We start from the raw sequence: 12,777 nt of genomic DNA, 5'->3' as shown, positions 1-12,777 counted from the left end.
CCTCCGCCACCTCCGCCGGCTCCGTCACCTCCGCCACCTCCGCCGGCTCTGTCACTTCCGCCACCTCCGCCGGCTCCGTCACCTCCGCCGGCTCCGTCACCTCCGCCGGCTCCGTCACCTCCGCCGGCTCCGTCACCTCCGCCGTCTCCGTCGCGTCCGCCGGCTCCATCGCCTCCGCCGGCTCTGTCGTCTCCACAGTCTCCATCACCTCCGCAACTTGCGCCGGCACCGTCACCTCCGCCGGTTCCGTCACCACCGACGGCACTGTTGACTCCGCCGCCATCGCCACCTCTGCTAGCTCCGTCGCCTCCGTCAACACTGTCAGCTCCGTCACCTCCGCCACATCCGTCACCATCGCCTTCGCCGCCACCGCCTCAGACGTTCCGGCCCTTTCTAACGCTTCCTGGCTCAGACCCCTGACGTCTGTAGCAGGTACGGCAGCTGCAGCAAGGTCAGGCATTTTGGGAAGTGCCACGGGTATCGCCACCGCCGCCGCCGCAGCCTCCGGCGAGGCGTCGGCGACGGCGTCGGCGGGGCCTGAGGCGGCCTCTTGGGTTTTGACGAAAAGCGCTGGATGTTGCGGCGAGGTGCTGCGACGCGGCGGCCCCGGATGTAACGGCGGCGATGCGGGTCGTTCAGGTGCCGCACCATCATCGACGCTGGCGATGCCGCCGCTGGTGCAGCCAATCACCAGCATATGTGGCAGTAGCATGCCGCTAGATGGCGGGACAGCGACGGTGGGGGTGGCGGCGGCGACATTGTACGGGACTTGCACAGGGGTGGCAGGGGCAGCAGCGGCGATAATGACAGGCTCTGCTCCAGAGGCGGGTACAGGCACCTCAACCGCCGCCGCAACCGCAGCCACCATCGCTTCAACCGTTTCCGTTGCCATCGCGGCTGTGCGATCTGTGGTGATGTCTATCGCAGCAAGGGCTTCCATGCTAGGCACAGGGGAACCTGTGAGTAAGTCTGGAATAGATTTTCTGGCGATTTCGCTCGGGCCGGCGATTACAGGCTCAACAATGGCTGCATGCGCCGGCAGGGTGGCCTCCTCCTCCGGCAAGGTCCCATTCGTAACTATAGGAGAAGTACTATTTTCAAGTGCAGAGCCACCTCGGCGTGGAGATGGCGGTTCTTGGACGACAGGGGCATCAGACGGATGGCCTTCGCGCTGTGCCAAAAGCGGCTCGTTCTTGCCATCAGCATCGCGAGAGCGAAATCGCGGGCAACATATACCTGCATGAGAATTACAATAATCAACGAGATTCCTGGCGATGGAGCCGCGTTGATTCTTGCGGCCTGACAACCCCACGAAATCACATCACCAGCGATGTTTCAGGACGCAAGCCGCCTCAAAAGCTTACTTAATACGTTCCCCATTTATGCGTTTTGGGGGTTGAGCTCCTCTTCTCCGCTTAAGGCTTCAGACGCGTCGGGGTCACGGGCCAGGCCCGTCGAAATGGATTGCTGTGCTTCAGTGCAATGCAAGGTAGGATTTCAAAGTATGCCTTCTGATCTGTTAAATCTAAAAAACTGCAAGCAGATGCCTGATCGAGTGTCCTCCCCTAAAAGAGCAAATTTCCGGCAGGATTCTTCGTCATGCACGACCTCTGCGCACGATCAACCAACATACAGGCGGCCATGCAACAAGGCATACCCATCATAAAGCATATTTTATCCTTAACATATATATTATCTCCGCATGCCGTATAAAGTCAAACGCAATCCTGCGAACGCTGCTCGAGGCAATCGAGCTATGAATCATTGCTTTCAGGCTCAAACTATCCTGTCCGCGCCCGTCGCACATAGTGCACCGCGCTCCGAATTGAAAGTCCCCCGCTCTGTTTACGCGCCCAATCTGCCGCATAAGTCACGTCCTCGTCGCTGAGCTTGGCCGCATCCTCCCCTGCCACTTGCCGAAGCGTCTCCCCGAACTCCGGCTCCGACAGCTCCTTTGTCGATAAAATGAGCCCGAAACGGCTCACCAGCGGATCGTACGAAATTGTGGATGTACTGCTGGCGCCCATGTACTGCGCACGGAAGGACAGACCAGCCAGGAGGAAGAGCAGGACGTCGCCGCGCAAGACACCTCTCGGGCGCTTAGGACACAACGACTGCCAATCGGCAGCCTCTCTCACACCCCCTCCCTCAAGCGCGTGCACGCACACACACATTTTATTGGTAACTTGGTCTAGCCTGCCCTCCCCCTTCCCCCCGGACGTCATTGCTGCAAAAAAGGGAAGGGCTCGTTCCCTAGGAGTCCAATTTTTGCTATTGAAGAAGGGGACGTCTGCTTACAGCCTTTCTCCTTCCTTCCTTCCTTCCTTCCTTCATCTCTTACCTCGCACTTTCTCTCACTTCACAGGATTTCATCCCTCGATGAGGTTCCCCCGAACCCACATCAATAGATCCCATCCCCACCGCCCCCAAAATCCCAGCTCTCAACCTTTCCTCCTTTTCGCTCTCCCTAGCACCCATATCCTACATAACTCCCCGCTCCGAAACCAAACCCATTCCCCAACCCTCACACATTCCCAACCCTCCCCCCTAAAAAGCTTCCCTTCTCTTTCTTACCAGCAATGTATTGCTCGGCCAACCGCTGGGACCCGAGCCCGCCAACCCACTCATAAGATCCGCCGCCGCTGCCGTACCGCCCCGTACGGGCAACTCCACGTGATCCGCCACCAGCACGAACCGCAGTCGCGGGTAGCGGCCACAGCCCCGGGCTGCTTCCAGAATGTTCCCCAGCTCGGCTCCGGAAACGTCCACCAACCGAAGACCCTTGTCCCGACCTGCCGGGTCGTTGCGTGGTTGCGTGCAGCAAATTGTTTTTGCGGAATATATTCGGAATATTTATTCCGAAATCGGAATAAATAATTTTGTTGCGTGGTTTTGGATGCATGAAGGACGGGGGGAGGGGGGGGAATAACCATGTACGAGATATAAACTCATCAAAAGAGGTCAACTGCTGCAGGGGGCAAAAGATGCCAAAGACGGGGGAAGGGGTTAAAAGAAAAGATGGAATGAAGACCGACCCTGAGACTCCAAACCAACCGCACGCCTGTTTTGAGGCGCTTTGAGGGGGCTGGAACTGGGGCGTTTACGAGTTAAAGTTAAAGTAGCGTTTCCATTGGTGTTGCAGGCCCAGGAAAAACAACATAAACGGGGCTTTTTAATTGGAAAAACCCAAATTTCAAAATGTAACAAGAAAAAACTTAGAAAAAAATTTCAAATTAGCTTACCAGCCGCCAACGTATAATCCCATAGCAAGGCGCTCTTTCCCGAGCCGGTAGGCCCCACCACTAGCACGTGGTGCGCGGCGGAGGAGCCGCCAACACCAACACCAGCACCCTCGCAGTGTCGTACAGTGTTGGCGTCTAGAGCGGCCCGCAGGGACTCCAGGGAAGGCAGGAAAGTTGGCGGGGGGGGAGGGGAGGAGTGGGAGGAGGAGCTGCTGCTGCTGCTGTTGTTGGTAGTGGTGGTGATGGTGGTGGTGGTGGTGTTACTGTCGACACCCTCCTCAAAAGCGCCCTTGGTCCACCTGCAACGTGAGTTCCGGGAGTTGTCGAGGGGTGTGGGGCGGGGTGGCGAATTATACCGGGCGCCAGGGCCGGCGGCGGCAGCGGCAGGGGCAACAGCGACAGCGGCGGCAGGGCCGGCAGCGGCGGCAGCGGCGGAAGAAGAAGAAGAAGAAACAGAAGAAGGGGAAAGCAACGTGTTCGCGTTCGTGTGCGGTCTGGACGCGCCCGTTTGTGTTTTCCGTCATCCCGCCCCACTCCCTCTCTCTCCCCCACCCCAACCCCCCCACCCCGACACTCCGACACGCGCCCGCACCTCAGAGTGGAATTGCGCGAGGTGATACCAAATCCATGTAGGTGGTAGTACTGCCGTACCAAATGTACGGCCTCCCCCCAGGACTCCTTGCCGCTGATGGCGGCCTTCCACGCAGCCAACTCCGCCTCCGTGGGCGGCCGGCAGATGTACGGCGTCCGGGAATGCGGGTCGATGGCGGCGACGGGCGCCGCCGCCGCGGCGGCGGCGGCTTTCTTCTTGCTCTTCACGGACACCGAGGCAGCTGCGAAATGGCAGTTGGGGTGATGAAGTTGATAAATGTAAGTACGACAATGAGAGTCGCGGGGATGACGGAGAATGGCGCATTGTGGCAAAAGAGGGTGGCGGGCAAAAAGAGGATGCCGGAGCATGCGGGCACTGGAGGCCGTGGGGACACTGGAGGCCGTGAGGCGGTCACCGGTCGGGGGCGCTGTGCGGGCCGGGGGGATTCGGGTGCTCGGCTCCGGGTTCGGGTTTGGGGTTTGGGTGGGGGTGGGGTTTTCCACGGGGAAGAAGAAAACTCCCAGAGGTTGTCTCCCGAAACGCACGGCGACGGCATGTACGGAAACACAACCCCGCATGTACGGAAACATGAACCCCCCATGTACGGGACATCAGTTCGGTGAATGGCTGGTGAATACCTAAAACCCATCCACATATCACATCCCCCTAGCCGCATCACACACCAATCTTCTATCCATTAAGCTTCTCCCAAATACCCCTATTCGCCGCCATGGATCCGCCCTAGATCCACATTGGATCCAAGATCGAGACTAAAATCCACTCAGCCATATACGACGCATTGAAACCCACATGCTCCCGCACATGCTACCCCCCCTCCAACCCCCCTCCATTCACCCCCACCCCCCTACCTGCTTCAAGCCAGTAGGGACCCCCAATGGGGGCGGCATCCGCGATCAGCTCCGCCACCTACAGCAAGCCGAGTGATGAATGTGGCGGGGGGGAGGGGGGGAGGGGGAGGGGAGAGACGAATTACGAAACCAGTGAAGCTGATGCCAAGGATAAACTGGGGAGATGTACACTTCCGGGGGGGAAAGACGAACCACACACGAGTGAAGCTGATGCCAGGGCAAGCGTGTACCAAACGTAGAACTGACCGAAATGCGTCCGGGGGCACGGAAGGGCCAGCTGGGAGAGGGAATTTCAACCCGGGGGACGCCGAGCGAGCTTTTAAAGCAACCCTGAACATACCATAACCATAACCATAACCAACACACACCCCTATCTCTCTCCCTAGGGGTTTCATCCCCTTTGGTGACCCTTGCTCAAGTGCTGCTCCATTCGGCAGTGGCTCGTCTTACCTCCCAAGTGCATATCTCCCCGCATACCACATCACCTCTCTACACATCACCTCTCTCCGGCCCTCGCGCTTCAATGCCACAGCTGGAAAAAAAACGTCTCTTTGGCTATCATCGCATCATGTCATGCGATTCCCTAAAGCCCCCCCCCCAACCCAAACCCTCGTGCGCCAAACCCCCGTGTGCCAACACGTGTTGTGCACACACCGGGGCGACCGGACTGACATACCTGACGACACAACACATTTTGCCATCCCCAATAATTTGGGGAGACGAAGAAATATGAGAGATATAGCATGCAAGAGGTACATGCAAGAAGTAAAGAAATTACTGCCGTACATATTATTGGGGAATGAGGGTGGGGGGGTGAGGGTTTCGGAGCGGTAACCTTCTTAGCTCCTCCTCCAAAGGTCAAGAGGAGGAGGAGTCCGCAGTTTTCCCCTTCCTTTCCTGACCCGAATCATCCCTTCCCCTGCTCCCCCGTTCACCTGCGGCAGCGGCAGCGCCAGCTCCTGCAGTACATCCAAGTCGTACGCCACGGCACGCAGTACGGGCGCGTCATCGTCCAAGGCGCCCTGAGCAGCTGCCCTCGCAAAGGCGTTGTCTCGTCCCAACAGAATCTGTTGGGGGTGCAGTGTCCAGGAAAGGGCTGCGGCCCATTGCGGCCCTCTGTACTTCACTGTCGTACATGTACTGCGGGTGTCCGTACCTGGTCTAATACGTAGTCCTGCCAGGTGTCGTACCCGGAAGCCAGCAGCAGGTTGTAGAAGCGCGCATATGCCGCTAGGACCTCCTTGTTGCTCGCCTGGTCGCGGTCAGAGAGACAGAAGAGACGGAGAAGAGGCGAAGAGGCGAGTCGCGGAGACAGAGGGACGGGGAGAATGAGGCGGAGACAGAGACACGGCAAGCTATGTATGTATGTATATATGTATGTATGCATATATGTATGTATAGTTTTGTATGTATGAGGGTGGGTGGGGGAAGAGTCGGTTCCCAACCCCGCGCAAGATACCTCCCAATTCCTATTCCCCCAATTTCCTTCCAAGCTTTCTCCCTCCGCCTTTCCCCCCGCCGCACAAAAAACGTTCGACTCCCCTGCTATATATCTACGGCCTACCTGATACTTCTGAGTGATGGCTAGCGCCTGAAGATAGGCCTCCCCGACTGCTCCCTTCACTACATGGCCGTACACAAGAAGCGAGGATGCTAACGTGCCCAGGCTGTTGATCTTGCTGCTGCGCTTGGTGGGCCCTGCTGCGTGGGCCGACGAACCGAGAAAAATACAAGGCGCTTCGTGAGCGGTTGAGGTAATACCGCTGTGAGGTGCATGGATGGGGAGAGGGAATTGGGGGGAATGGTAAGGGAGACCTGCTCTGCCAGGGAGACCTGCTCTGCCACACCTCTAGACGTACTGCTGTCCTCGTCTCCGAAATCGAACCCGATTGCCTTAACGTGCAGCGCTCGCCGCGTTAGGACCCTAGCCTTTTTGCTCGGAACCAGCCATGAGCCCACGCAGCGTTGCCGCTGTGAAAGTGGAGACTTATTAATTGCTGCATACCGCATGGCTTATAATGCAGTATTGGGAAAGCTTTGTACGCTTGTGGCGGAACGCTGGAACTGCCGGAGAGAAGACTCCTAATGCTCCGATCAAGTTGATGCAATAAACATGTAATCTTACAAGTAATACACCTGTATAGACTGGTAGTCAGTATGCTGCTTTACCTGGTCGTGCACAGTGACTGTAAAATTGCCGTGTCGCGTGGATCGGGTGGCCAACTGGAATTCAGTGGAAAGGCAACTGCGATTATCATAAGTGATGTTAACCCCTCATAAATATTATCAAGGCATGCGCGTATGGAGGCTATATAACATCTGCTTTAGTAGGCAACATACTTGAACGAGAGCCAGGCCCTTCGTTCATGTATAACTTGAAGCTTAGGACACGTTTTTGAATCCCTTACATGCTTTATGGACAATAATTACGGGCATCTTAGTGATGTGGCACAGAATGGAATGCTTGGGCTGCAAAGCCCCCCGAACTCGCAGCACATGAGCCTGTCAGAAGACGATGAGGCCGCTCGAGCCATCCGGAATGCGCTGGCATCCGCAATTGATAGGGGGGACAGCACGGTGCGACAGTTCCAGGTGCGGCTGCAACGCCCGTGGCCTTCAGCCACGGCATAACGATGTTTCGTTGTGTCTCATTAGCGCCTGTGGTACAGCCGACACGCATTATCCGGACTCGAAGATGACGAGTCGGGCATGACCAAATTGCCACCCACAAAATGCGCTCATCGCGCTCATGTAACGAATTTGCCAACACGTTCCCCGATGCTTTCCGCATAGCTGCGGCAGGCTTCCCAGGAAAACGCATTTCAAACCGCCAAATTGCCGTCGACTGCTACGAGCTCGAATCCTTTCCTTTGCCTGTAGTCTACAGCTTGCGCTCATCCCCCCTGTTGTCAACTTCTCGCAAATTGACTGGCCACCATCGCAGGCGGAGCTGTGTGACAACGGCGCCCTCAGGCAGCTGTACAACCTGGCTGTCGCGAGGCGGCCGCTGGCGCTTGAGGCGCTGCGCCTGTTGGCATATCGTAATCGCATCGTTGTACAGCAGCTAGCGAATATGGGGGCTATAGAGTTGTTGGAGCAGGTGGGGGTACTTCGGGCTGTTGGAGCAGCGGATGTTGGGTTGGTCCCCATTCCAATCCCCCCTGCTCCAACATGGATGGGAACCAATTGTTAAAGTGCCACCCCGTTTCTCGGGGCGACCTATCCGTTCACCGTAAATGCTGTCACTTGTTAGGTTCGGGTTTTGCCGGGCCGAGCCCAAAGCCCAGTTTCGCTCGCCTCCCCCCTCTGCCTTTCGGTCAGTTCTACGTTTGATACTCTCTTGCCCTGGCAGCAGCTTCAATCGTGTGTGGTTCGTCTTTCCCCCCTCTGCCTGCGTCCCACGCATGAACAGTTATCCGATGTTATCGCCGTTTGGCATCGGAAATGCCTTTTTTTAATTTCCTTGAATCATGTGGTTTCCCCCACCACCACCACCTGTCAATTATTAATGGTTCGTCTTACCCCCAACCCCCCTCCGTCCCCTGGTGAGGCAGATTCTGGTTCGCGAGGCTCGCAACGGGACAGCCAGTGGGGCGCTTCAGGCCGCCGCCCTGCAGCTGCTGACCAGCCTGTTGGCCTTCAACCTGGAAATACACTCCCAGGTAAAGTGAAGTGAAGTGAAGTTTTTTTTACTCGTGTGCCATCCTCGCCAGGTCCTTCTCTCGCCCCGCGGCTCAAAGAGAGCATTGATTATTCAATCCTCTAAAGTATCACTAAAAGTATATTTGAAAAAGGCACCAAAAGGAACACTGAAAAAAGGAACATTGAAACACAAAAAACACGCAGGTCATGAGGACGAAGCTGGTGAAGAGGCTGGTGCAGCTATGCAGGTGGGGCCAAGTTGGTGGTTGGAGCGGTTAGCGGTTACGGCGGCAGTCGCATGCTGTGTGTGGGGGGGAAAGGGGGGAGTGATGTCGAGGGGAAACGGGAGGGGGGAAAGCATAGGAGCTGAGCATGAGGGCTGCTGTGGGGGGATGGGGGGATGGAGGGGTTGATGGGTAATTCTTCGACCGTCATAGACGAATGAAGTGGCTCTAGGCTGCCTGTCCTGTCCTAAAGATACTGCCTCTCCTCTTCCCCCGCGTCCACCGCGTCCTCCCTTAGTGCGTTCTGTCCTTTCTCCTCCCAACGCTGGAAAAAACCCAATCGCACGATGCCACGGTGTTCTTTCTTGCTGATTTAAAAAACACATGACACGCTCGATTATTACGACGTTGTTATCGGGGGGTGATGGTAGCAGCGCACCGTCTCGATCCCGTCCCAAACCCCCAACCGAACGTGTACGTGTGTCTAAACACCACAACAGACCGATGAACAGCGGCGCGGCGCGGAGCACGGAGACCAACACCCAGGAGCAGCAGCAGGGGCAGCAACAGGGGCAGCAACAGGAGCAGGAGCGGCAGCAGGGGCATGATGATGACCCCCGGGGGCTCCGAAGGGACCACCAACACCACCGACAAGAAGACCAGTCATCAGATAGTACCAGTTCTCTTGACCCAAATCAAGTCCGACGTAACGCCCATATCCTGCCGGGAAGACTTAAGGAACTGGGAAGCGGTAGAAAGGGAGTTGTGCACGTGGGGGATGACGAGGCGGCGGCGGCAGCGGCGGCAGGTGACGCAGCAGCGGCTTTTTCCGCAGATATGGGGCGGCGGACTCTGGGCGGCGAAGAAGACGCGCCGTCGACGGATGTTTGCGCCGCCAGGGCCGCTGCTGGGCAAGTGGCGGATGAGCCGCAGGTTACGGTTAGCAGCGCTGAAGGCGAAGCAGAGCCGCCGGGGGGTGAAGACGGCTGCAGAGATGGTGAGGCTGAAGGCGTGTTGTTGGTCCTTGAGCAGCCGCGCCCGTGGCCAGGGCAAAAGCAATCCGGTGGTGGTGCTACGGCGGCGGCGGCGGCTGACGGTGGCGACGGTACGGCAGCGGCGGTTTCCCCTTCGGCGGCGGCGGTGCACCCTGATGCGCCAGTCATCTTGTCTCAGGAGCAGCAGTCCATGGCGGCTTGTGCGGCAGTGGCGCTCCGAAACCTATGCCACCAGGTAGGCGGATATCGGGGTGGGGTTAGGGGGGGGGGTGAGGTGGAAAGGGCCTTCAAATGGGTGGCCCCGGCCATGTCCACTGTTATGGCTGGGCGGGAAGTATTTTTTGGCTTGGGATGGGACGACGTTGGGTATGTTGGTTACGACACACATCTTTCTTTCTCATCCACCAATAATCCAGAACACTAAAATAATCGCTAAGCACACCCTTTGTCCGGTCCTTTCCATTATCCATTAACCGAACCGACTCGCAAAAAAACTGCATCTTACGTCCCCTTTTAATTATGACCCCCTCTTTTTCTTCTTCTTCCTGTTCCCCATTGACACCCAGATCGCAAACCACCCGGGGCTGTTGTCCGCGGGCGCGGCGCTGGAACTGGCGACGGTGATGCAGCGGGAGCCCGACTCTTACCGCCGCATAAACGCAACGATGGCTGTGGCGTTGCTGGTGGGCCACGAGGAGCAGCACCCGCTGATGCGAATGGACGAGTCCGGCATTCGGGAGATGCTCATGGTGCTGGCCTGCTCGCGGTCAAAGGTCATGTGCCACGGATACTTCTGGACTTGCTGGAAGGTGTGGGGGCCCGCCGCCGCTGCTTCTAGAATGTTCTAGAATGGAATGTTTTTTGGGGGGGAAATGGTGTTGTGTACTTTTGTTGTTGGGAATGTGCATTGGTGCTGCTTCAAGAATGGTAAAATACACGCTGTTTTGGTGTTGGGAAAGTGAGTTAACTGGGAAAGAGTTAAGCAGCACAATTAAATAACGTTTGGGCTGTCTTCTGCGGGGTGTCTGGAGTCCTTAGGGGACGTGTTTGGGTTCGGTTTCTTTGGTTGTTTTGCTAAAGGAGGTTCTCTTGGGCTAGCGTGGCAGGCGTCCACCCTTGCTGCATGATGGTTCTGTTTATTTGCTTGATCTGCTGGTGATTAGGGTTTTAGGGTTTTGTATGAAGGGTGTGTAAGTTGCGGTTACCAGCCAGATGGAGCAAACAATCTCTTTGTTGTATTGGGTTTTAAGTATGAAGTGGTAGTTGGTTTAGCGGTCCTGTTTTCAAGATTCTTGTTGTTGGCTCACTAAAAAAAGCGGCTATGCCTGACGTCTTTATCTTGGGGTTTTCGTTGTCCAGCCGTGTGACGTACGCGTACGACATTCAGCTGTGCCGTACATCTCACCTGGAAAAGCAAGGGCGTTTTGCTCTCCCCCCCCCTTTATTACCTATCTATCTATCTATCGCCTGTCTGTCTGTCTGTGTGTCCGTCCGTTTGTCTATCTGTCGATCTGCCTGCCTGTGTGCTCGTATGTATGTATGTATGTATGTATGTATGTACGTATGTATGTTTTCGCTGTCCATGCCTCTCTCTCTGTGGGCAGGTGTGTCAGGCACTGGCGCGTCTGAGTGCCAACGAGGACAACAAGCAGATCCTGACCCGGGAGGGCGGTGTGGAGGTGCTGGCGGACGTGCTGCTGAGCGAAGAGCACAACCGGAAGGCCATCACAGTCAAGTACTGCGTAGAGGCGTTGTGGAACCTGGTGAGTTAAGGGGGGAGGGAGTGGAGAAGCGGAGGAAAGGAAACCAGGTTAGGGAAAGGAGGGGAAGGGGAAGGGGGCCCTTTGTTCGTTAACAGTTATAAAAAGTCAACTAACAACTGTCTGAACTAACTAACTTCCGCTTACCACACATGCACAGGCTTTTTACGAGCCGGCCCGTCAGCAAATCCTCGCGAACCCAGGTGGGCACTGTCGCTGCTGTGTTTGTGTGTGTGTGTGTTTTGTGTGTGTGTGTGTGTGTGTGTGTGTGTGTGTTTTGTGTGTGTGCGTGTGTGTGCGTGTATGGGCTGGGGGGATTGGGGTTTGAGGGGAGGGGGAAATGGCCGGCAGTGGGCGAGTTGTTCTCTTTGTGTCTTGGCATTGAGTTGAAGTGTCAGGGGTTCATGATGTGTGTAAGTGCGAGACGCACCTACTTGGCGCCCCACAGTAACGTACGACAGTTAACCGCCTATGCCCCCTACCTCCTGCTTTTACGGACGCGCGTCCTCTCGTACCTCCCCCCTACATCCCCGCCCCCCTTCCCCCACCCCTGAACATTACATTTCAGCAGTTGACCGTTTGTGTCGTGCAACTTTGATTTCCCCCCCCCTTCCGCACCTCAACACGCATGCGTACATACAACCATACATACGTACGTACGTACAACACACAGCCCTGTTGGAGGCCATCCGTGCCGCCCGCCAGTCGAGTTTGGACCTGGTGCGGGAGGTGGCCCGCGGCTGCCTCTTCACACTGGGGCTCACTGACGGCGTTACGAGGTGTAGCGCCGGCCAGCAGCAGCAGCAGCAGCCCCCCCCAGATCACCAGCACCACCAGCACCACCAGCAGCACCTTCATGGTTCCATGCCGCCGCCGCTAATGCCGCTAAACGGGCCGGAACAGGGGCCATACCAGCAGCGGTTACAACAGCAACACTGCCAGCCGCAGCTGCTGTTGCAGCATGGGCAGGGAGAGGAGCTCCACCAGCATTACCACCACCAGCAGTACCAGCATGTACGGCAGCCCGACTTTGACTCTCGGGAAGTGCATTACCTGGAGCGCAGCAGCCTTAATGTAACTGAATCAACTGCCGCAACGGCTACAATAACCGTCGCCGCCGCGGGAACGGCCGCGGCGGGGACGGTTGGTACGGGCGCCGCTGCCACACTGGAGGAGGGAAGTTCTCTGGATGTATTGCTGGAGGACGCCCCGGGATCGCCGGGGGGCCAGCAGCCGTACACCTACCAGAATGGCTACGACAACGACCATAACTACCATAACCACCATGAAACGCGACAGCAGCAGCAGCGGCAACAGGAGCTGCCGGGGCTGCGGACCCGCGAGGGCCCTATGTCGCCCATCAATGGCCATCTGGCTGCGTCCGTGTCAGTGCCCGTGTTTCCTGTGTCGTCATGTGACATGAGAAGCATCCGTGGTGGGAGCGGCGGCGGCG

At 57.1% G+C, this 12,777-nt stretch overlaps 2 protein-coding genes across 2 annotated transcripts in view; one reads left to right on the top strand and one right to left on the bottom strand.

Moving 5' to 3' along the window:
- The window catches only part of VOLCADRAFT_121474 (uncharacterized protein), a gene marked incomplete at both ends in the record, with an annotated part of 8,442 nt that extends 1,729 nt beyond the window's left edge, over positions 1-6,713 (bottom strand). The window contains 10 exons of the mRNA XM_002955900.1: positions 11-1,236; positions 1,850-2,030; positions 2,575-2,792; positions 3,243-3,541; positions 3,835-4,075; positions 4,704-4,761; positions 5,639-5,770; positions 5,860-5,955; positions 6,268-6,404; positions 6,551-6,713. Of these exons, the coding sequence (XP_002955946.1) occupies positions 11-1,236; positions 1,850-2,030; positions 2,575-2,792; positions 3,243-3,541; positions 3,835-4,075; positions 4,704-4,761; positions 5,639-5,770; positions 5,860-5,955; positions 6,268-6,404; positions 6,551-6,713 (2,751 nt within the window). The remainder of the gene's footprint in view (positions 1-10; positions 1,237-1,849; positions 2,031-2,574; positions 2,793-3,242; positions 3,542-3,834; positions 4,076-4,703; positions 4,762-5,638; positions 5,771-5,859; positions 5,956-6,267; positions 6,405-6,550) is intronic.
- Positions 6,714-7,163: 450 nt separating this feature from the next.
- Positions 7,164-8,365, top strand: VOLCADRAFT_119230 (uncharacterized protein; the record flags this gene model as incomplete). Its single annotated transcript, XM_002955954.1, has 3 exons — positions 7,164-7,295; positions 7,648-7,803; positions 8,258-8,365. Coding segments are annotated over 3 exons (396 nt in total), but the record flags the coding sequence as incomplete, so codon positions are not given.
- Positions 8,366-12,777: the final 4,412 nt, after the last annotated feature.

The sequence above is a fragment of the Volvox carteri genome (assembly GCF_000143455.1).
Source record: "Volvox carteri f. nagariensis unplaced genomic scaffold VOLCAscaffold_56, whole genome shotgun sequence".
Taxonomy (NCBI): domain Eukaryota; kingdom Viridiplantae; phylum Chlorophyta; class Chlorophyceae; order Chlamydomonadales; family Volvocaceae; genus Volvox; species Volvox carteri.
Note: the sequence above shows the minus strand (reverse complement) of the source record. Positions and strands in the feature narration are given on the sequence as shown.